At 40.5% G+C, this 24319-nt stretch overlaps 1 protein-coding gene across 6 annotated transcripts in view; it reads left to right on the plus strand.

Annotated features, from left to right (window-relative positions):
- Positions 1 to 24319, plus strand: part of nktr (natural killer cell triggering receptor) — a 174830-nt gene that overhangs the window by 47738 nt on the left and 102773 nt on the right. For all 6 annotated transcript variants that reach the window (XM_052015714.1, XM_052015716.1, XM_052015718.1 and 3 more), the window contains one exon: positions 16667 to 16747. In XM_052015714.1, coding sequence (XP_051871674.1) covers positions 16690 to 16747 — 58 coding nt within the window. In that variant the 5' untranslated portion in view covers positions 16667 to 16689. The remainder of the gene's footprint in view (positions 1 to 16666; positions 16748 to 24319) is intronic.

The following is a 24319-nucleotide window of genomic DNA, read 5'->3' on the forward strand; positions in this document are numbered from 1 at the left end:
TAAAATACTGAGAGAAATGAGGTATATAAAATACTGAGAGGAATAGATAGAGTAGACAGTCAGCGCCTCCTTCCCAGGGCACCAGTGCTCAAGACAAGAGGTCATGGCTTTAAGGTTATGGGTGGGAGGTTCAGGGGAGATGTCAGGGGGAGGTTTTTCACCCAGAGAGTGGTTGGTGCATGGAATGCACTGCCTGGGGTGGTGGTGGAGGCAGATACATTGAACAGGTTAAGAGCTTGTTGGATAGGCATATGGAGGAGTGTGGGATGGGGGGATATGCAGGAGGAAGGGGTTAGGTAGTGTGAGGGTGGTTTGATGGATGGCACAACATGGTGGGCCGAAGGGCCTGTTGTGTGCTGTATGGTTTTAAAGGCACTGAATAAGAATACAAATTGTTGTCATGTAGTCCTTTTGCTGGTTATTAATGTTTCCTTAGATTGGACCTGAAGAAGCATTTAATCCTATTTAACACAGTTACAGGCACATTTGAAACTGGTTTATTATTGTAGTGAAATGTATCTTGTTGCTTTTGTCTAAAGTTTTTAAATCCTATTTTAATTTTGTATCTTCTTCTAAGAAAATCCCTATGAAACCACACTGACTTCCCTTCAACTCTTCATCAATCGTCACAGCCAGGACTGTTTCTTGCAATTCATTTGAAGTTGAAAACTGGTTTCAAAACCTGTTTTGTCAGGGATTGGGAGCTGTCAATGAATTGTACTTTGCTTGCTTCACAAAGGCTCAGATGATTTCACTCTTTTGGCTCAGTGTGACAAAAAGCAGAGGGCATCACAACTTCTGGCGCAAGGCCGGAAAAGACTTGGCTGCATGCTGAAGTCTTGTTTAAGGCTTTGATGGGGTGGAATAACACTGGAATTTTCCATAATTTTGGTTCCTCCCCAGAGAGGCTCATTGGGAGAAGCAGTTTACAAGATCTTTAGAAGGATTCCACTGTTGTAACCTTTTACCGCATTCTCTTCTCACACTTGGCAATATGTTGCCAATCTGTTTTCCACTCTTCTTTTAAATTGTGGAGGGTTTGTAAGCTCCTAGAAACTTCTGATACTGTTGCTCAAAATTAACTAGATTAAAATTTGCATATCCCAAGAAACCCTTTTGTTTACATCATTCATAATCTTGTCTCTGGCTGATAAGGTGGCGATTTAAAACTTTGTATCATTTCATTACAAAATGTGTTGCATCAGCAGAAAAATTGCCAGATGTTACAACGTATTAATCAAACGGATAACCAGGATATCACATCCGTTGATATTTCATGGAAAAGCGTTTCTTATCAAGCTTGAATTTAGTTCTGGCATAACCTTGAGTTGCAGAATGGCCAAGAAAGAACGCAGAAGATAAGAGGGAGCAGATGCAATCCTAAAATATGGAAGTCCCTCTGGTGATCTGTTTAGCTGCCTAGTTTTGTATGCCAGCTAAAGGTACATGCACCTTTTCTAAGACTTGTTTCCTAAGAATGTCAGTAATTTTTCAGACTTTCTAGGGGACCCAATTTTAGTTGCTAATTTGAAAAATTTGGGGATTTTTTAAATCTATTTCATATTTGGCATCAAAAACTGGAGGAAGTTAAACAATAAAAACAGCTAAATTTAGGAAAAGTTATTCAATCAGGAAAGTATACATTCAAAGTGGCTGTCAATATAATTGAAGATGCCCAATTCATGTACAAAGCTTTCAGGCAGTTTTTGTATCTTTCATCAAGCCCTGATACCTTATGTGGTCACCAAAACTGGGTTATTTTAAACAGCAACATACGCAGCAGTTATGTGCACCTCAGTCCTCTCCAGTATAGAATGCTAAAATGGAAGTTTCAGAGTATACTGCCATTGCAACATACAAAATTCTAAAATCTGATAGAGATGTGACAAAATTGATGTCAGAGTCCTAGAGTAATATAGCAAAGCAACGGCCTTTGGCCCAACAAGATCACACTGACCATTTACACCAATGCTACACTGATCCCATTTTATTTTCCTCATTCCCATCAACCCCCTGAGATTATGGCCGCTCACCTGCCCACTGGGGTCAATTTACAGTGGCCAATTAAGCTACGTTTTGGGACATGAGAGGAAACCGTGGCACCAGGGCTCAACCCACTCAGCCGTCGGGAGAATGCGCAAGCTCCACACAGACAGCACCAGAGATCAGGATCCAACCTGAGTCCCTAGAGCTTTAGGCAGCAGCTCTACCAGCTGTGCTGCTGAGCAATTTTGATTAAATTTGCTGCATGTGCTGAAAATGGAATATTGTGCACACTGCTCCACTTTGTCATTAACAAGGCTCTATAACGTGCACGCTGATAATGTGGTGACACCTATGTACATCCTTGGGTAGAGAAAAATTAGAGAATATAAGGCTTTGCACCCCTCCTCCAGGATTTTTTTAAACTAATTGTTTGATAAAATGTGCTTTCTAATCAAATCTGGAATATTATTGTATTTGTCAAGCAAGTGGTGTACCTTTTGGGCTGGAGATTCGTGGCAGTCAAAGATCGAAACTGCGTCAGTCCTCAGCAACCCGAGCTAAGCAGGCCTGCTGCTGACGTTTGACTGTCAGCCTGGCAGAGTAATATAATCACGAGGGATTGAGATTCTTCTACAGTTGGCTTCAAATAACCCTGCAAGTTCATGTCCTGGTGGCGCATCTTTTCCAAGTGGAAGCAAAATGAACCTCATTAGTGCTTTGTGCTGATTAGTTTTGTGTGGTTTATTTGAGTAAACATTATTATCATTGTACACATATAAGTACACATTAGCATGTTATCTGGGTTTAGATGTCCAGTTCTATTATCTACTTGCAGCAGTTTGTCCGGTCGAGTGGCTCACCAAGCCAATTCAGTGGACCATCACTTTCGTTACTGTGTTCGGAAATCGGGGGTAACGATGGCAGATTTGTTGCGAAAGAGCATCCAGTTGGGTTTTTAATAACAGTAAAATTAGTTTCTCTAATGCTTTCCTGAAAGATGATGCTCCGTTACCAATACTGATTTTTATTCCAGGTTCATTTAGTTAGTAATACAATTCACTCACCTTCTCTTCTTCCAGAGCCCAAAAATTTTCACCATTTATTTGTTCAATTCCTCTTAAAGTTGTTATTAGATTCCCTTCCATCCTCCTTCAGGTGTTGCATTGCCGATTATAACTTATAATGTTATTCTTTTCTAACTCCTGATTCTTTTGTTAATTATTACATCTGTTTTGGAGCAACTCTGCTGCTGGAATTATTCTTACTTAATTAAAACTGTGTAATTGAAGAATCTTAACATATTTTCCCTTGCTTTCATACAAGACTTAATACTGTGGACTCTGAACTTAATGTTGGAAGTAGTCAACAGATCAGGCAGCATATTTCTCCATATCTGAGTATTTCCTGCATTTTCTGTTTTGCTCTTTCTAAAGAAGAAAACCCGAGTTTCTCTAGTCTCCCCATGTAACTATATTCATTCATTGTTGTATTACACCAGTAAATTTTCTAATTACTTGGGTGTTCACAACCTCTTATAGTATGGAGTTCACAGTTGGCTGTGCTACCATAGTTGAGGGAGAAAAAAATGGTTTTTTACAAAGTTGATTGTATCTGAAATGCATATAAATTACCTTTGCCCACCTTTTCATTTGTATTCTGGATGTCAGTCATATGGAGGATTTCCACCCCCTTTATATGGTAAAAGTTCAGTATTGTTTTGTTCTGCTATGGCCTTAATCTAATTTTCAAAATGTGCCCCAGTGCCCAGGATTCCTTCACCAGATGGAAAAGTTCCTTTGTATCTACTCTAGTGCATCCCTCTATTGTTTTATTGATCTGGGTTTGATATCCTCTTCTGTATTCTAAACACATGAATACAGGTTTGTGATAGCTCGTAAACCTTTAACTTCTGGGTTCAAGAAGAACTTTACATGAGAAGATGTACATTCAATGGCTACTTAGCATGTTTGACACTCCAGTGTTTTTGCATAATGGGGTTTCCTGCCTACATGAAAATCTTTAAACAATTCATATCTTCCAATGAATTTTAAACAGGATTCAAACCCCAGCTGCTTTATTCTGGAGATGTGGCTTTTATGAAGTTTCTAAGCCAAAATAGTTTAATATTGGAATGTTCTGGCTACTGTTGAACAAGGATTTTGGATCAAATTGTAGTATGTGAAATGGGAATCTGATTAATGACACATTCTTCTTTTGATCTGTGTAGATTGCAATCTAACAGCACAATTTGGGTTTGCAGTCTTCAGCTTTTATGATTTAATATTTCTGTGGGTGACTCTTGTAGTGTAGTTCCATACTGTTCAAATCTCCTAATTTCCATTACCAACTTTTTTTGTTGACTATGGCATTATGATATGCCAGTTTGTTGATGTGTTCCAGCAGTTGAACAATCGCTGTGCACATAAGGGAACGTGACTCCACATCCTGTTCTTAACAGGATCTTTATGTTGATATTGTTTGTGTATGCACTGGGGCCATATTTTACACCAAGATATAGATTTTGTTACACTTTTCAATGTCAAATTCAGAAAATTACTTGAAATTTGATACCCATGATTGCAATTCATTTAATGCTAAAGAAATGTGAGTTCAGTTTACCCATAATTTATCATCAATTGAAAGCTTCAAACTCCTGGGAGTAAACGTTACCAATAGCCTGTCCTGGTCCAACCACATAGATGCTATGGCCAAGAAGGTGCACCAGTGCCTCTACTTCCTCAGGAGGCTAAAAAAGATTTGGCATGTCCCTGTTGACCCTCACCAGTTTTTACAAGGTGCATCATAGCTTCCTATCTGGATGCATTACGGTTTGGTATGGCAACTGCTCTGCCTGGGACCACATGAAACTGCAGAGAGTTGTGGACACAGCTCAGCACATCACGGAAACCAGCCTCCCCTCCGTTGACTCTGTCTACACTTCTTGCTGCTTCTGTAAAGCAGCCAGCATAATCAAAGATCCCACCCATCCCCCGACATTCTCTCTCCTCCCCCCTCCCATTGGGCAGAAGATACAAAAGTCTGAAAGCACGTACTACCAGGCTCAAGGACAGCTTCTATCCCGCTGTTATAAGACTATTGAACAGTCCCCTAGTACAATAAGGTGGACTCTTAACCTTATTGTCTGCCTGCACTGCTCTTTGTCTGTAACTGTAACACTTTATTCTGCATTCTGTTATTGTTTTCCCTTGTACTACCTTAGTGCACCGATGTGATGAGATTATCTGTGTGGATGGCACGCAAAACAAAGTTTTTCAATGTACCTTGGTACATGCGACAATAATAAACCAATTTACATCTCCTTTAGTATTGGTTTATTATTGTCACTTGTACTGAGGTACAGTGAAAAGCTTGTCTTACAAACTGATCGTACAGGTCAATTCATTACACAGTGCAGTTACATTGAGTTAGTACAAAGTGCATTGATGTAGTACAGTTAAAAACAGTAACAGTACAGAGTAAAGTGTCACAGCTACAGAGAAAGTGCAGTGCAATAAGGTGCAAGGTCACAACAGGGTAGATCGTGAGGTCATGGTTCATCTCATTGTATATGGGAACCGTTCAATAGTCTTATCACAGTGGGATAGAAGCTGTCCTTAAGTCTGGTGGTACGTGCCCTCAGGCACCTGTATCTTCTACCCGATGGAAGAGAAGAGAGAATGACCCGGGTGGGTGGGGTCTTTGATTATGCTGGCTGCTTCACCAAGGCAACGAGAGGTAAAGACAGAGTCCAAGGAGGAGAGGCTGGTGTCCATGATGCGCTGGGCTATGTCCACAACTCTCTGCAGCTTCTTGCAGTCTTAGGCAGAGCAGTTGCCATACCAAGCCGTGATACATCCAGATAAGATGCTTTCTGTGGTGCATCGGTAAAAGTTGGTGAGAGTCAAAGGGGACAAACCAAATTTCTTTAGCCTCCTGAGGAAGTACCGTGTAAATATTATCTTTCTTTAATCTGACTGTGAAATGTGTAAATTCATTAATGACTAGCCAATGACAGAAATGACAGATTGTTTGAGAATGGGTGTGCATTTACAAAGGATCCTACATATCCCAAAGCACTTTACAGTTAATGGAGACACAAGAGACGCACCTTGTATTCCGTCTTGGTAATCTCCAACCTGATGGCATCAACATCGATTTCTCTAACTTCCAGTAACCACACCCCTCTGTTGCCTCCCCTTCTGTTTTCCTTTATCCCTCTGACCCTTTACCACTTCTCTTTCCCCTCGCCCACCCTCGTGACCTCCCCACCTCCTTCCCTTTATTCCATGTCCTACTGTCCTCTCCTATTAGATTCCACCTTCTTTAGCCCTTTGCCTCTTCTGCCTATCACCGCCCAGCTTTTCACATCATTCCCACTCCCCCCGCCCACCCCCCTATCTGCCTACCATCCCCCCCTCACCTGGATTCATCTATCACCCGCTAGCTCGTGCTCCTCCCCCTCCCCCCACCCTTTAACTCTGGCTTCTCCTGAGGAAGCGTCTTGGCCCAGAACCTCGACTGCTCATTTCTCTCCATAGATGCTGCCTGACCTGCTGAGTTCCTCCAGCATTAAGCGTGTGTTACAGTTAATGGAGGTGTTTTGGTGTGCAGATTTATGATAAGGGGCAAAGAAAAGAGATAAATAATAAACTAATCTAGTGTTAGATGAGGGCTGAATATTCTTTGGGAATCCTCTGCCCTTTGAATCCATTATTGTGCCCATATGATAGGTCAGATGCAGCTGGAGTTTCTCTTCATACAGCGAAGGCAACACTTCTTCAGCTAGCTTGTGCATATTTGTGCTTGAGTGGGGGAAAGTTGGTGGTGGCGAAGCTTGTTGGCAATTGGGGCACAGTAAAGTCAGCAACCATGTCTAGGGGAGAGAGCAGTTCCTCTTGGGTATTCTGAGACTGTGAAAGGCATCAAGGTTTTGATTTTCCATGTGCCATAGTCACCCTTGGTGTTTTCTGTGGGGAAAACTCTGCTAAATAACGTAGAGCTTCCATTGAAAATGTTTTCATTTTTTGCTGCAAAGTTGATAGAGTTTGAGCCAGTAATGAGCATGTACAGTATTGAGTCACATTACTGCTGGTCATTCTGACCTTGATCAACATGACAGTGCAGCTACAATTACATTTTCATCACATGCTAGTTACTAATTAGCTTATTTTTCTGGTCAGATTCCTACGTGAGAAACTTGTTAAGGTTATTGCACTTCACTATTTATGGAAGATCATGAAGGGCCAATGCAAATATTTTATTTAAAAGTAATTGCAAAGATCGTGGTATGAAACCAATCCACCTCAATTCTAAAGTCCCCATATCACACACATACAAATTGTAGAATCATTATGGCATAGATGAAGGCCATTCAGCCTAACTCTTCACCTGCTTAAAAAACCCCAGCAGTAACATTTCCCCAGCTCTTTCCCCCCATAGCCCTGTAAATTATTTTCCTTTTGAGTGCCGATCCACATCGCTTTTGAAAATAACAATTGACTTTGATGCCACCATTTTTATGGGCAGTAAATCTAGATCATGGATACTGCCTGTATTTTAATAAAATTTCTTTGCATCCCCCTTGGTTCTTTTGGCTGAACTTTTAAACTGTATCGCTTGTTATATGAACCATCTGTTAATGGGATTGCATCTGTTTTCTCTATCAAAACACATTGCAGTCTTGTGCACCTCCTATCAAATCTCCCTATCTTTGCTGCAAGGGAAACGATGCTGGCTTCAACTAATCTTGTAGAAGAAATCCCTAATTTGGGGCTATTTTAGTAAACCCTTCTGCACCCTCACAGGGACATTCATTCCCTTTCTGAACTGTGCTGACAACAATCAGATGTATTATTCCAATGTAGACTAACCAGTATTTTAATAGAAGTTTTCATTTGGTTAAATTTTGCTTTAGTAAAACATTTTGCTTGGTTTTATTTTTTTATCCCAGGGAATTGTGTAGGAAATGGGAAAGAAATATTCCTGTGTTTAATTTTCACTGCCATGGGGCCACAATGAGGTTGATAAAAAAAAATGCAACATGAGTAATGCATCTTAGTTTTTAAAATACAAGCACCCTTTGTTCTGTGGCAGCTTTTCAGACCCTTTCTGCATTACTGTGCTAAACTTGTTAAATATTTTAAGCCATTGACACTCCACACCCATGTTCTCTCACATGCTGTAGGAGCTATGCAAAAATATTTAAAATCAGCATTTGCATGGCTGCTTTGAAAAGGTGGAAGCTGGAGGTTTATTTGGAAAGCTTCAGCGAGCCAGCACAGGCATGATAGGCCATATAGGCGCTCCCTGTACTTTATGATTCTTTACTGGCAATTGGAAATCGAAAAAACAAAGGTAGGAAATACTCAGAGGTAGTATCAATGAATAATAAGACTATTGAACGATCCCCTAGTACAATAAGGTGGACTCTTGACCTCTCAATCTACCTCGTTATGGCCTTGCACTTTATTGTCTGTCTGCACTGCACTTTCTCTGTAACTGTAACTGTTTTGCATGCCATCCATACAGATCATTTCATCACTGCAGTGCATTGAGGTGGTACAAGGGAAAATACAAGAATGCAGAATACAAAGTCTTTCACTGTACCTCGGTAGATGTGACAATAACAAATCAATTTACCAAAACGGGCAAGTTGACTTTTGGGTCCAGACCAGAAATGTCCATTTGCTTGTGCATAGTTTTGGTCTCCATAATGGGAAGGGATATATATATATAGTTTTACTTAATTTTAAGTGGAGCTTAGCATTGAACCTGTTCCATCATTTAATATAAATATGGCTGATCAAAGGATCACGTGGTTTACTCTTCACCCTATTAGTTCAAAAACATTGACTCACCTCTGTTCCTAGCTTTTTGTGTGTTCACTTGTTCTAAATTCTTTGTGTGATTATTTATATTTGCTTATTTCATGTAACAGAAGAAAATTTATGACACAGGAGGCCATTTGTCCCATTCTATCTTTGGTTGAGAAAGGATTATCCAGCCTGATTTTTGCATTAGGTCTGCAGCTCTTCAACTGTACTCCCACTTACTGCTTAAAAGTGATGGGTCTGTTGCCCTTTTATCGCCTCTGTCTAATCCTACTGATTATTTTAAATCTGTTGCCCCAGGTCTTTCACCACCTCTGCGAAGTAAATAAGAACAAACTAATTTTCTATCTTAGCCCCTCATTTTATACACCTCGCATTGCTCCACAATTCCAGAGTAGTGCAGTCATCGTGTTTTTAATCATACAGATTAGTGAAATCAAGTTGGCCAGACTAACTTTAAGGACAGCTTCCACGTATTGGGAATGGCTTCTGAGAGCAATATGTTGAGGAACTAAACAGGGAGCAGGCTATTTTAGATTGGGTATGCAAGTACAGCAAGTAATTAGGAAGGGTCGTGGATTGTTGGACTTTATCACAAGGGGTACAGAGTGTAAAATTTGGGAAGATTTGCAGGGTGCTGGTGAGGCTGTACCTGAAGTACTGTGTACAGGTTTGGTCTCTGTAGCTGGGAAGGATGTGCTTACATTGATTCCTGGGATAACAGGGTGGATAATATGAAGAGAAACTGAGCAGGTTTGAGCCTATACTCATTCTTCTATAAAATAATGAGAGGCAATTTTAATGAAATGTGTAAGATTGAGGGGTATTGACAAGGTGGCTACTGGGAGGGTATTTCACCTACTGGGGTTATCTAGAATCGGGGATCATAGTTTCAAAATAAGGGGTTGGCCATTTAGACAGATGTGAAAGTAAGGGTTGTGACTTTTTTTGAATTCTATCTCCCAGAGAGTAGTGGAATTGTCATTGGATTTATTCGGATTTGCATTTGGACTGCAGGGGAGCACAGGAAAGTGGTGTTGAGGCCAAGATTGCATCAGCCATATTCTACTTGAATGATGGAACAAGTTTCAGGGCTGATTGGCCTATTCCTGCTCCCTGTTGCTTATGTTTGATTTCCTATAAGATTCTGCTTTGCCATCTGGGGCAGATGTTGGGAATGGGTTGGAGGGAGTGTAGAATTCTGTCAGACTGAGTGTGATCTTAAAGCATGAAATTGAATAGATCACCAGATTCCAGCATCTGCAGTCTCTTGTGTCTCCAGATCACCAGCCAAGTTGATCATTAAAATAATTCTTGGTTATCTCTAATGAAAGTTGGCAGTAAATCAATTATGCCTTTGAACTTTATTCAGCTTTTACCATTTCTAGTATTCCCCTCTGACAGGAGTGTACAAATTATGAGAGGCATAGATAGTAAGAATCTTTTCTCTATGCCAGAGGTGTCTGACACCAGAGGACATGGGTTTAAGGTGATGAGTAAGAGGATTTGAAGTGATTGGAGTAAGAATTTTTTTCACCCAGAGGGTGGTTGCAATCTGGAACGCATTGTCTGAGAAGATGGTGGAGGCAGGACCCACAACACTTAGGAAGTATCTGGATAAGCACTTTAATTACCAAGATATAGAAGGCTATGAATCAAGTGCTGGTAAATGGGATTTGTATATATTGGGTACTTGATGGCTGGTATGGATGTGATGGGCCGAGGGGCCTGTTTCTGTGCTGTATAGGTCTGATAATCATTCTAAGAGCACTGCTTGGAGCTGGGGTCTGTCTTGTAGTTGAGTGTGTGATATTGCGGAAACAGATATGGATCTTTATGCACAGCTCGGGTTGCTTTCATACTTGATGAATGGTAACATCTGTTTGAATTTTATTTTGCCTGATACCATCAACTCTGTTTCTTTTGGAGGACGTGGCAAGATCTTCCTGTGCTTATAAAATCCCATGTGGGATATGGAGTTCCATCCAATGTGTGAGAAATGAAAGCTGGGATTACTGCAGGTGTTTCAATGTGATTACATTTTGTTTTAATGATATCTGCAGCAAATGATTGCTACTGAGTAAAACCACTAGTGAACTTCAGCTGTACGTTAGGAGAAAGCTGTACTGTATTCAAGGATGTAGCTGTCTCTGTAATTTTCATGGGAATAAAGGATGTGTTAAGTTTCTTAATTAATTGCACACTGCTGCATCGTCGATGGTGTGATTTGAAAAAGAAATGCTTAACAATGCTGCATAATTTCCGAACTTTGAGGTCAAATTTGTGGTCAAAATGGATTCCTTTCCCTTTCATCCGTCTACACTTTGCTGACTGTCGTTTGAACTGTTTTAACTGCGAAATCAGCCCGCTCACCTTGGATTCAACTTTGAGCTGCTAAAAGGATAAGCAGTGTGGAACATCCTTTCGTTCTAAAAAGGATTGAGGCTTGATTTCAGGTTCTCTGCACAGGTTGAATTAATTTCTTGTCAGTTTTCTGTAAACTGAATCTTTTTACTGGGTTCATATTTTTTTCCCTCTCTATGAAGCAGAGCATAATTTGCACATAACTGACTCAGCCCAAATAAAACATGGTAGTTATCAGTGAGTGAACACCATTTTTTTTCCAATGTATTTTTTGTAATGTTTTACAAGCGAGTGTAGAATTTGACATAAGAATTGATTTTTGAAAAGTAGTGAGAGATGCAATTGTAATAGAATAGAGAGAAGCCATAACAGGAGGTAGAGGATCTCGTGTAGTCACTTAAAAGTTGGACTGGGAAATGCAGCCCACTTACCTGGGAATCTTCTAAACAAATCTTCATTACCAAGTCTGGAAGTTGGTATGGAATTTTTTTCCAGCTTTTGGGTCAACATAGGCAAATATCTACAGGAACTAATTACTTGGCTATCAATGGTTAATATTCTTTCCTGCAGGAGAGGTAATCTAAATTCTCTCTTCCTTGTCAACAAGAAGTTGAATTTGTATAATACATTACAGGGCACTTCACAGGAACATCAAGCATATATTCAAGATGGAGTTCAATAGATTTCTAGATATTAAATCTAGAATCGAAGGATGTGTTGTTGGTGCTGAAAATGGCACTGAGGTAAAAGATCAGCAATAATCTTAATAGCAGAGTGGGCACAAAGGACCAAATGACCATCTCCTGTTTCTGTTTCTTGTTCTTTTTGTTCACCTCTCTTCATTCCTATTTTTTTGTTTCTTCTTTGCACTGGTGGAGGAAGACAGCTTGCATCAAGAAAAAAAATGGACTTAACAAAATTGCTAGTTGTGCTTTTCAGACAAGACAATAGTGGACAGTGTTGTTCTCCCAAGGGTCAGTGCTAGGCTCACTGCTTTTGGATATTGGAATGCAGAGCACATACAGCTTCCCTGCATCTGTACTGAATCTTTGTAAAGCTCTGGTTAGAGCACAACTAGATAATTGCATCCAGTTTCTAACACCAGTTTTTTAGGAAGGATTTGAAGATCTTCAAGAGGTTGCAGAGGAGATTTGCCAGAATGGTTCGAGGAACTGGGAAACTTGGGTGGAAAGTTATGTTGGCGAAACTGCATTCCCTTTGTCTTTTGAGAGGAGATTTGATATCTGTGTACAGGGATATGACAGCTTTATATACTATGTAGAAATGTCATTTCCATAAGTGATGGTGCAAGGATTAGGGGACATTTAAGACTTTGGCAAAAGGCCTGGGAGGTTGAGGGGAAGATTTTTTTTAATGCAGGCAGTGGTTATGACCTGGAATGTACTGTCTGTAAGGCTGGTGGAAGGAGAGACTGTCAATGATTTCCATGGAAATTGGGTAGTACTGAAGGGGAATAAATTTGCAGAGCCACCGGTGTAGGTCAGGGCAATGGGTCTGACAGAATTGTACTAACAGTGCTGGCATTGACTTGATTGTTTGGCTGTATTTTGTGCTGTTATGACCCTTTGTGCACATTCTTTCAAGAGATGAGTATTTCTGAACATTTTTTAAAAACCTGCAGATGCTGGAAATTTGAAATAACAGAAAATGCTGGAAACGTTTATTAGGTTGGGTAGCATTTGTGGAAAAAGAAACAATAAATGTTTCAGGTCTGAGACACTTCAGGAGTATTTTTGTACAGACTCCATGATATATTCAAAAAAAAGTTTGGTCTTTAATCAGCCACTTGCTCTGTTTTGTATCTAACAATCAGTTGACTTAGAGCTGGCTATATATTATGTACAGCTTGACATTAATGATTCAGTAAACAAAATTACATTTTTAAGCATGTGCACATATATGTTACATTTCCTTGCAACGTAGGAGAACATTTGGCCCATTGTGTACATCAGCTCTGAGCAATGCCCCCCCTCCCCATCCATGCCTTCCCTCCTTCCCTGTATCCTGTTCTCTTTCACCCAGCCATTAACTCCCCTCTGATTGTCCAACCAACCACTTATTGATCTACAGAGGGATCTTGTGGTCTAAGTCCGTAGCTCACTGAAAGTGGCATCACAAGTAGATAGGGTGGTAAAGAAGGCATATAGCATACTTGGGTCAGGACATTGAGTATAAAAGTCAGGAAGTCATGTTACAGCTATAAAGAAACTTTGAGGCCACATTTCAACTAATGTGTGCATTTTTGGTTACCCCATTACAGGAAGGATGTGGAGACTTTGGAGAGGGTGCAGAAGAGGTTCACCAGGATGCTGCCTGGATTAGATGGTATGAGCTATAAGGAGAGGTTAGGCAAAATTGGGTTGTTTCCACTGGAGTGTTGGAGGCTGAGGGGAGACCTGATAGAAGTTTATCCAATTATTAGAGGCATAGATAGGGTAGACGGTCTGAATCTTTTTCCCAGGGTGGAAATGTCATATACTAGCGGGCATGCATTTAAGGTGAGAGGAGAAAAGTTTAAAGGAGATTTGCGAGGCAAGTTTTTTTTTTAAGCATAAAGTGGTAGGTTCCTGGAACGGACTGCTGGGGAGTGGTGGAAGCAGATGCAATCATGGCTGTTAAACACATGAATATGCAGGGAATGGAGAGATATGAATCATGTAGAGGCAGGAGAGAATTAGTGTAACTTGGCATCGTGTTCGGCACAGACATTGTGGGCAGAAGGGCCTGTACTGTTCTGTGTTAACTACCAGCCTACATTAGTGGTCATTTATAGTAGCCAATTAACCTACCTTTTGGAATGTGGGATGAAACCGAAGCACCTGGAAGTGACAAATCCTCACAGACAGGTCAAGATTTGAACTTGGGTGGCTGAAGCTCTGAGGCAACAGCTCTAATTGCTGCACCTCTACCAATGGAACTTTAAAACTTAAGGATTAATGTTTGTGGCATTGCACTAGGAGTGTACAGCAACAGTTTAAGTACATGATACGTTAGTCCTGAAGTACGTGGAATTGCTGATGGTAAAATTGAAACTGTCTAATAATGTAACATTTTGTTTAAAAAAAACACTATAAATAGCACTTTTTTTAATCTGCTCCTTTGTATATGTGCTATTCATTGCTCCCAAAAATCCCAAGAATCAAACCAATTTCTTATTCATTGATGCTTGAGTGGCCAATGTATTGTCGTTTTGGGAAATAAGTACAAGGGGGAGGATCTTCAACTTGGTATATGACTGGTCACCTGCCAGTAATAATTTTTATAAATTCTCCACTTTACACTGAAACCATTCACTCTGCCTTTGCGTTGGGAATGCGAAGTGGATAAACCCTGGTTCCAGAGCAGGCACTGAAGTCCAAGAAGAGGATAAAGATTGAAGTCGGAGACCACCAAGGACTGTGGGGCAGATGAAGACTGACAATAAGAGCCCACTGTAATGTCTGAGTCAAACGTGTATATGATTGTAAGGCGCAATGCCAATGATGCCTGATTAAATGGTACCATCTCAGTTACTGGACCTTTGCTCGTAAAGGGCTCACTGCATTTATTTTAAGCCAAGTAAGTTTCTTTTTTATGGGGGGGGGGGGAGGTGGTGGGGTGGTTAGTGGTGGTCATTTAACCTCCAGTACGCTCTCTTTAAAATGGTACTTTAGCTGGATGTGTAGAGATTAAATTTAAGATGTACTAAAACAGAAAGCTTTTTCTTTATATATAAAAAAAAGAATTTGTCTTTACAGTTGTTTTTGCACCAAATAATGCCCCTTTGCAGAAAACTAGATTTTCAAGCAACAGTACATTCTGGTGGGATTCTAGCCAGAGCCAAGTTCTAGGCTGTAGTCCCTGTCTATTGCTGCTAAGATGGATGTTTTACCAACACAAAAACATTTGGTTCTCTTATAATAAATCATCATTCAAATTGTCTAAATTCATACTTGGGGATCTTCCATAAGTCTTAACAACGAAAAAGCATTCCTTTTGTTAAATAAATGAACAAGGGTTCAAATCAAAGTGTGTTACGTATTTTGCGTAAATAAAAATGTGCAGGAACCAGCAAGTGATAGGTGGATGCAGCCTGAAGGGCAGTTGATTAGCAGATGGAGTCAGGTGGGGAAAGGAAGGGAGGAGATAGCGACAGAGGCTGGGAGGTGAGAAGTGGAGACGATAAGGTTTTCACATTATGGAGTCTGAAAAGAAGGGAAGGTGCAGAGAGGAGCCAAATAAGGAAGGGAAGGTGGGCAGACGGCAACAGTGGAGGGAGGGGAATAGGGGACCCAGTGGGAGGAATGTGTGTTTCTGATGGGCAGAAGAAGAAGGTGGGGGAGGGGAAAGAAACTGGGTGATATGGCGGGGGGGGGGGGGGTGCAGGGGGAGGAGGTTGGGAAAGAAGAGGTGTATGGGAGGACCTGGGTAGGTCAGAAGGAGAATGGGGATAGCGGGGGGAGCAGGTTACCTGAAATTGGAGAATTCAGACTAATAAATACTGGGTTGTAGACTACCCATGGAATATGAAGTGCTGTTGTACTCTCAGGTGAATGTACAGAATCTCTTGGTGTTATTTTGAAGTGCAAGGGAATTATTCCCTGTGATTGGGTCAATATTTAACCACTCTTTGAGGTGCCAAGTATATTTAATGATTATTACATTGCTGTTGGAGCTCATGCACACATTTGCTGCCAGATCCCTAAATTAGAAAAGTCACTACACTTCCAAAGTACTTCATTTTCTGTTAAACAATTTGGGATGTTATGAGGGTTGTGAAAGGCACCATGTAAAGATCTGGCTGTTAATCTACCTAGTAGATGTAGTGCAGAGTTTTTGGTATACATTTGTAAAATCACTGCTGTTGGCATTTCTGTTTCTATCTCCTTTTGTCTTTCATTTCATTTTGACTACCTAATTTCACTTGTGTTTATAGATTTTCTAGCTACATTTAAGAGCTAAAAGAATTTGTTTACATAGAAAAGTGTTTTTCATTTATTATGATGCATCTTATTTAGTTTTAGTTTTGCTTGAATATTGATCTTATTATTGTGCTTATTTCTAGATTTAGTTCCTTCAATTAATGTCCTTTAGCTCAATACCACAGTCTGCTTTATTACAGAACAGTGATTATTCTGAAATGTCTGTTTAGTGGGCTGGTAGGGGCGCTATTCGAAACAGATGAGTTTGCATATATAAATTTAAATCCCCTTGCACTCTCGCAGAGTTCTTCACCCTCCTTCCTTTGAGTAGTTCATTCACGTGCCGCCAGGCATGAGCATAAGGATGTGCTGTCTTTGCTTGCATCAGAATTGGTGCAGCAAAAAGCTGGGGGTGAGGAAGGTGGAGTGGGGAGAGGGAAATGGAGAATATACGATTGTAGGACTTCAGGAAGAAGCCTCTTTTATAGCAAAGCAGCTTCGAGTTTCAGCTAGGATCAATACAGCAACCTTGCCAACAACATGCTCCTCTTTGTTCTAATCTAGGTGTGCACAAAGTGTATACCGTGATGGGGGTGAAGAACCGCCCGCAATGTTACTTCGACGTGGAAATAAACAGGGCTCCAGGTAAGATCATTTTGTTTCCCACTTCATTCCCAGCAAGTATTTTTATTTTGATTAAATATATTCATTTTTGTATGTTGATCATTAAAACAATCACAAAGAATCATTGTGGTGTTTCCTGTTGTGATTTTAAGCTGCTTCATAAATATGAAACATTACTCAAGCTGAGCACAGAAACTGAAAACTGCGTTTATGCTGCCTGAGGGTATTTTCAAGTACCTTAGCCCCAAGGACGAGTGAACAGATCAAACTGTGTTTAGTTTTTGTTAAATGATTTACATTAACTTTGACGGCTTAATGCCCAATGATTTAAGTTCTTTTATTCTTTCCTGCATTGAGGAACCAGTTACTGTGAAATGGCCTGTTACCCTTAACATTACTAAGTTGTGGTGTGGGATCTGGATCCTAGTTTTAATCATGTGACATGATTCTGGAGCCCTTTGCTATTGCACCTCCCACAAATTTGCAACTTCAGGTGAACAGCTATGAGGAAAAGATCATTTAGCTTAGCTTTACATTCCTTAGCTTTACATTCTTAAAAAAAATGCAAAATGCAACCATTTCAATTTTTGTGTGACAATGTGCAAGATTTTATCTTGTTTTACAGCCCTGATTCTTTCTTGCATTTACTTTGTTACCCAGTTATTTCCTGAGCTATAAGAGAAAATCAGAAGTTGAATTCTGGCAAGTTAATTCTTTCTTCAGATGGTCACACAAAAAAAAATGAAATTTGCCAGTCTGCTTGATTATGTCCCTACTGGCGCCGGAAGCATGGCAAGGCTTGTGGGCTGCCCCAGGAGCACTCTACACAAAGATGCATTTCACTATTAGTTTCAATGTACATGTGACTAATAAAGAAATCTTATCTGGTATTTATACTGTTTGCCACCTGCTTACCCAACTCCCCTTTAACAAAGCTGGAAGTGCAGTTCATTCTTCAAACAATAGCCATTCTTCCTGAGGGACGTTAAATAGCCATGGGGAGAGGAAAGTCTCTCTCACCAGCACATGCACCCTTTTCCAATAGCAGCCACTGTGCAATCAGCAGAAATTCTGCTCTTGCTGCTCGACATCCGTGGCCAGAGTACTGAGGTTAGGTCATGGAATTGTACAACCCCTCAGGCCTGTGCCAGTCTTCCAAAAGAGTTATTCAGTCATCCAGTTAGTCTCCCTTTCCCCATTGTCTTGAAGTTTTTCTCCTCCTCATCGCAAACTTGATACCACTCCTTTTAAAAGCTTCTATTAACTCTTACTTCGACTGCCCTTCACACAGTTCTTTTCAGATCACATCAGTTTGTAGCATCCTGCCATAGATCAACCAACTCAGACTAGAGATTAATCCAGAGAGTTTGTGACCAGTATGGATATACTGGGCGTTGCCTTTTTACCTGCTCAGTAATCAAGAAGTTTTCTTTTAAGCTTTGTATCATTTGTAATTTTAGCACTGGAGGACTTGTATAGGAAAATAGGTTCTCGAAAGCACAGTATTTACTTTCCTCAGTCAATAACTTAAATTTCAAACGATTTGCTTAATTGTATTCATTGGCTTAATCCTCATGATTAATTTGTTGACATGAAATGAGGACTTTCAGTTCAACAGTTATTTTATGGACTGCTCTCTTAATGTAGAAAATCCATAAGCTTGCAGCTCTTTAAAATCCTTGGGGGGGAAAAAATGTGAATTCACTCAACTCTAGTGAAATCCTTCCTCCTTGCATGGCTCACCAGGGCAACATCCCTGAATTGCTGCAGAGGAAGCTGTGACTGGGCCAACTCAAAGCAAGTACATGGCTTTAAGCCTCAAGGGGGCTATCTACCTACAGCCTTTTGAATTACAACCCACAGCCTAGATTCTGCTTTCAAAGACCTGTAACTTGTATGTCCCTCTGCTGCCTCTTCCTGTTTAATTTGTTACTGGATTGAATGGTTCTGGTAGAGAGGCAGTCATGATTCGTTAGTTTTAGGGTAGTAAAATTGATGGATTTTATAAAAGCACTTTAAAATTTTGTAATTTATACATATTACATGAAAGTAAAAGAGGCTTTACTACTTTTGGTCATAGCTCTGAATTTGTCTGCCTTATCTTGCTCAGTCGTCTTGTTCAGCATTTCCAAGTTATAAATCAGAGTTCCAAAGAATTAAGTTGACCCTAATCACCTCCATGCTCCCTTTTAAAAAGATATTGTGACCACTGAATAATGGTATAAATGAGGGAATTAATTTGAGACCATGAAAGAGCTAAATCAATATCATTAGCGACATCCGAGGCATTAAATCCTTGAGATCTGCAATTGTGTGTATGTTCGGCTCCCTCGTGCTGCCAGATTCAGTAATTACTTCCCATTGTTAGTATTATCAACGCTTAGAGCTTGGAAAAGAAATAATAAGTTGTTTATGCAGTTACTTCGTCATAAGATAACACTTAGACATGTGTAATAGTTTAACAAATATCTTTTATCTTTTGGCATGGATTATAAATAAGAAACAAATCAACATAGATTGACTTGACTCTTGTAGAGAGGGAATGAGACTCTGAAAATCTGTCAATGTTGGGTGGGATTCAAATAGACTGGGTTTTTTCAGTCTCTCTACACAAGTGTAATAAAACAGTGTAAGAATAAAAGATGAGTTTTAGTCAGGAAGAGCAAATAATCTATATTAAATTAAAATTGTTACAGCATCTGGGATTATAGATATACAAACAGAAATTAGGCCATTCAGCCCATCAAGTCTGCTCTGCCATTCAGTCAGCTGATTTTTTTTCAACCCCATTCTCCTGCCTTCTCACCGTAACCCTTAATCTCTGCCTTAAATACACCCAATGACTTGGCCTCCGTAGCCCCCGTGGCAACAAATTCCACAGATTCACCACCCTCCGGCTGAAGAAATTCCTCCTCATCTCAGTTTTAAAGGGATGCCCACAGATCCTAGTCTCTCTACTAGTGGAAACATCCTTTCCACGTCTGCTCTATCCAAGCCTTTCGGTATCCAGTAGGTTTCAATGAGATTTCCAAATTCGCCCCCCCCCCCACAATCCTTTTGAACTCCCATCAAGTACAGATCCAGAGATATCAAATGCTCCTCGTACGATAAGCCTTTCATTCCTGGGATCATTCTTGTGAACCTCCTCTGGACCCTCTCCAGGGTCAGCACATCTTTCCTTAGTACAGGGCCCAAAATTGCTCACAATATTCTAAATGCGGTCTGACCAACGCCTTATAAAGCCTCAGCAGTACATCCTTGCTTTTATATTCTAGTCCTCTTAAAATGAATGCAAATGTTGCATTTGACTTTTCTACCGATTCAACCTGCAAATTAACCTCGAGGGAATCCTGAACTAGGACTCCCAAGACTCTTTCACTTCCAGCTTCTGAGTTTTCTCCCCATTTAGAAAACAGTCTGTGCCTTTTATCTTCCTACCAAAGTGCATAACCCACAGTTCCGCACACTGTACTCCATTTGCCACTTCTTTGCCCACTCTCCCAACCTGTCCACATTCTTCTGCAGACTCCCTGCCTCTGCGACACGACCTGTTCCTCCACCTATCTTGGTATCATCTTTAAGATCCACTATAAGATTGAACTAATCTTTCTGGATTTCAGCACGTTCTCACTGGTCTCTCTTGCCTTATCCCCTCTGATTTTTATCAAAATATTCTGAAGGATCATCAGTCTGAAATATTAGTCTTGTCTTTCTCTACCTAGCAGGTCAGGTAGCATCTGTATTTCCAGCACTTCGTCTTATTTCAGATTACCAGAATCTGTATTTTGCTTTAAGGTTGAGTTGCTAATTTGTTATTGCAATTCACTTTGAATAATGGAAAGCTTAGCTCAAATGAGCCATAGTTTAACACAAATGTGGTTCTTCCATTTGAATGAAAAGCATTTAATTTACCAATTGCTGCATACATGAAAGCCGAAGAAAGTTCACAGTATATTGATGCAGTTCTGCAAGAAGTAGAAATTCACCTAGAATTTTAAAATATTAATTAATATACCTGTTTGCATGACTAGAGGCCAAATTGTAGTATTTGGCAGAAGTATTCCTTGCATCAATAAAGAACTTAAACCTATGCCCTGTAGTTGTAGACTCCGCTACCCTGGGAAAAAGAATGTGACTACCTATGGCCCTCATGATTTTATAAACCTCCCAAGGTCACCCTTCAGCATCCTTCACTCCAGGAAAAGCAATCTCAGCCGATCCAGTCTCTCCTTGTAAGTCAAGCCCTCCAGTCCCAGCAACCTAGTTGTGAATCTTTTCTGTACTCTCTCTAGCTTAATCACATCCTTCCTGTAGGATGGTGACCAGAACTGCACATGATATTCCAGAAGTGGACTCGCCAACATCTTGTACAGCTGTAACATGACATCCCAACTCTTGTACTCAGTCCGATGAAGGCAAGCTTGCCCTACGCCTTCATCTTTTCTACCTGTGTTGCCACTTTCAGGGAACAATGAACTTGTACTCCTATGTCTCTCTGTTCTACAACACTCCCCACGGCCCCGTCATGCACTGTATGTTCTCTATCACTACCATATCCTTCCTGTTGTGTGGCAACCAGAACTTGCATTTGCAGTCTGACCAATATTTTGTACATCTGCAACATGGTGTCCCAATTCTTATACTTAATGCCTCAGCCTATGAAGGTCAGCATAGCAAATGCCCCATTGGGAGCAATTCCAGTTTCCTTTCATATCCGTATAACTGAATTCCCTAATTCTAATGAACTACAAAAAATCTCTAGTTGCAAGAAATAGCAACTGTTGCTTTTGCTTTCTTGCTGTTCTTTATGGATGTGATTGTCTCTGCCAAGACTAGCATTGGGCCATTTGAAGTTGGTATTGGTTTATTATTGTCACTTGTACTGAGGTACAGTGAAAAACTTATCTTGCATACCGATCGTACAGGTCAATTCATTACACAGTGCAGTTACATTGGGTTAGTACAGAGCGCATTGATGTAGTACAGGTAAAAACAATAACAGTACAAAGTAAAATGTCACAGCTACAGAGAAAGTGCAGTGCAATAAGGTGCAAAGTCACAACAAGGTAGATCGTAAGGTCATAGTCCATCTCATTGTATAAGGGAACTGTTCAATAGTCTTATCACAGTGGGGTAGAAGCTGTCCTTCAGTCTGGTGGTACATGCCCTCAGGCTCCTGTATTTTCTACCTGATGGAAGAGGAGAGAAGAGAGAATGACCTGGGTGGGTGGGATCTTCGATAATGCTGGCTGCTTCACCAAGACAGCGAGAGACTTCAGAAACTGGTGTTAAACCACCACTTTGAATCAGTTGATGAGGTGAAGGTGTTGTTTGGAAGTATTTTGATCTGGCTGCATTGAAGGAACGATGATACTTTTATAAGTCCAAATGGTGTGAAACTTGAAGGGGGAGTTGGAATGTTGATATTCCCAAATATGTATTGCCCTTGTCCTTCTAGAATGACAAGGTCGTAGATTTGGGAGGTGCTGTTGAAGAGGCCTTGGGGAGTAACTGCAATGCATTTTGGGTAATACACCCTGCAGCCACAGTGTGCCAGTAGTGGACGGAGTGCACATTTATTGTTGTAAATCTCTACCTTCTCTCCAAAGCTTTCAACATCCTTCCCAATTTGGTCAGGGTAGGACATACACGGTAACTGGTAGGGCACTGAGGAGTGCGGAGGAACAAAGGGATCTGGGAGTTCAGATACATAATTCCCTGAAAGTGGTGTCACAGGTGGGCAGGGTTGTAAAGAAGGCTTTTGGCATCCTGGCATTCCTAAATCAAAGTATTGAGTATAGGAGTTGGGATGTTATGGTGAAGTTGTATAAGACATTGGTGAGGCTAAATTTGGAGTATTGTGTGCTGTTCTGGTCACCTAGCTATAGGAAGGATATCAGTAAGATTGAAAGAGTGCAGAGGAGATTTACTAGAATGTTGCCGGGTCTTCAGGAGTTGAGTTACAGGGAAAGATGGAACAGGTTAGGACTTTACTCCCTGGAACGTAGAAGAATGAAGGGAAATTTGATAGAGGTTTACAAAATTATGAGGGGTATTGACAGAGTAAATGTGAGCAGGCTCTTCCCCCTCGATTAGGAGAGATAAGTACGAGAGGACATGGCTTTAGAGTGAAAGGGGAAAGGTTTAGGAGGAACATTAGGGGGAACTTCTTCACTCAGAGAGTGGTGGGAGTGTGGAACGGGCTGCTATCTGACGTGGTAAATGCGGGCTCACTCTTAACTTTTAAGAATAAATTGGATGGATACATGGACGGGAGAGGTCTGGATGGTTATGGACTGGGTGCAATCAACAGGACTAGTGGAATAAAGTTTTGGCACAGACTAGAGGGGCCGAATAGCCTGTTTTCTGTTGTAGTGTTCTATGGTTCCCAGAGTCGGCCCCCCCCCCCCCCCCAATATTCTAGCTAGCTTAACTATTTATTAAAGATTTAGCAGAACTTTGTAGTCTTCTCTTGGGCACACCCACCATATTAACTGAGAGGGGACATCAGCTGCCCAATATCAGCTAATGCAATTATTGCGGATTTTAAAAATTTAGTCTTTTTCTTTAGAAAGTTATCTCATGACGGTGTTTGAAAAAGCACAGACGTTCTCTTAGCTATTATTTGTCCATCAGCCAACATTTGTTGATATATTTCCCTATTTGACTACATCTGTTGCATGTTATGAAGTACATGGCAGTGAAGTGCTTTTATCAAACCCTGTAGAAAGAAATTTACATTAATTTATTGTTTTTTTTTAAATGCAACTTTTCCAAATATCAATCGCTGGGGATGAGTAGAAAAACATGATCTCATGACGGCCTGTAGAAATCAATAAAATAAATCCTTTGTTCTCAGTCTTGTGGATCAGGCTGTGTTTGGACAAGCTGATCTTTCAACTTCTGTTATAAAGTGGATGCAGGAAGCTTTGTGGCATGTCCAGTACTCACAGTTATACTATTCAAAAAAAAATGAAAACATCTGATATAGGCATTTGATGGAAGTTCTAGTTTTTATTTATTAAACGTCTGTGCACTGAAATTATCCATTCTGTGATATTAAAGGAACTCTTCAAATGGATGCTAAATCCTTTTGTACAAGAAGGCATATATTGTAAATGCTTGCCTGTCGAATGTGTCAGAGCCAATGGAAACCCAATCCTATCTTGTTCTCTGTTGTGTTGTGTGGTACAACGTGCATGCTGAATGGGATAGGTTTAATACAAATCTAGCACCTCAAAACTGGATCAGCGAGGTGCACAGGCTCCTAAATAGCAGCAAGGTCATGCACCACCACAATCGGTAACCTTGTGACATGACCTATCACTTGCTCCACCTTTACTACCAATCATCAGCTGGGGTTCAATGACAAGGGTAGAAGGACATGTTGTGTACAGCACCAAGCATATCTAAAAGTGAGGTGCCAGCCTACTGAAGTTACAACACAGGTCTGTCTGTGCTAAATAGCATCCAATTGGCAGAGGGAAGCAAATCTCACAACTGATCACATCAAAGCTCTTCAGCCCTACCACATCTACTTGTGAATGACAGTAGACAATTAAACAGCTAAGGGGAGGAGGAGACTCTTTAAGA

This window comes from Pristis pectinata, chromosome 5 (genome assembly GCF_009764475.1).
Source record: "Pristis pectinata isolate sPriPec2 chromosome 5, sPriPec2.1.pri, whole genome shotgun sequence".
Classification (NCBI taxonomy): domain Eukaryota; kingdom Metazoa; phylum Chordata; class Chondrichthyes; order Rhinopristiformes; family Pristidae; genus Pristis; species Pristis pectinata.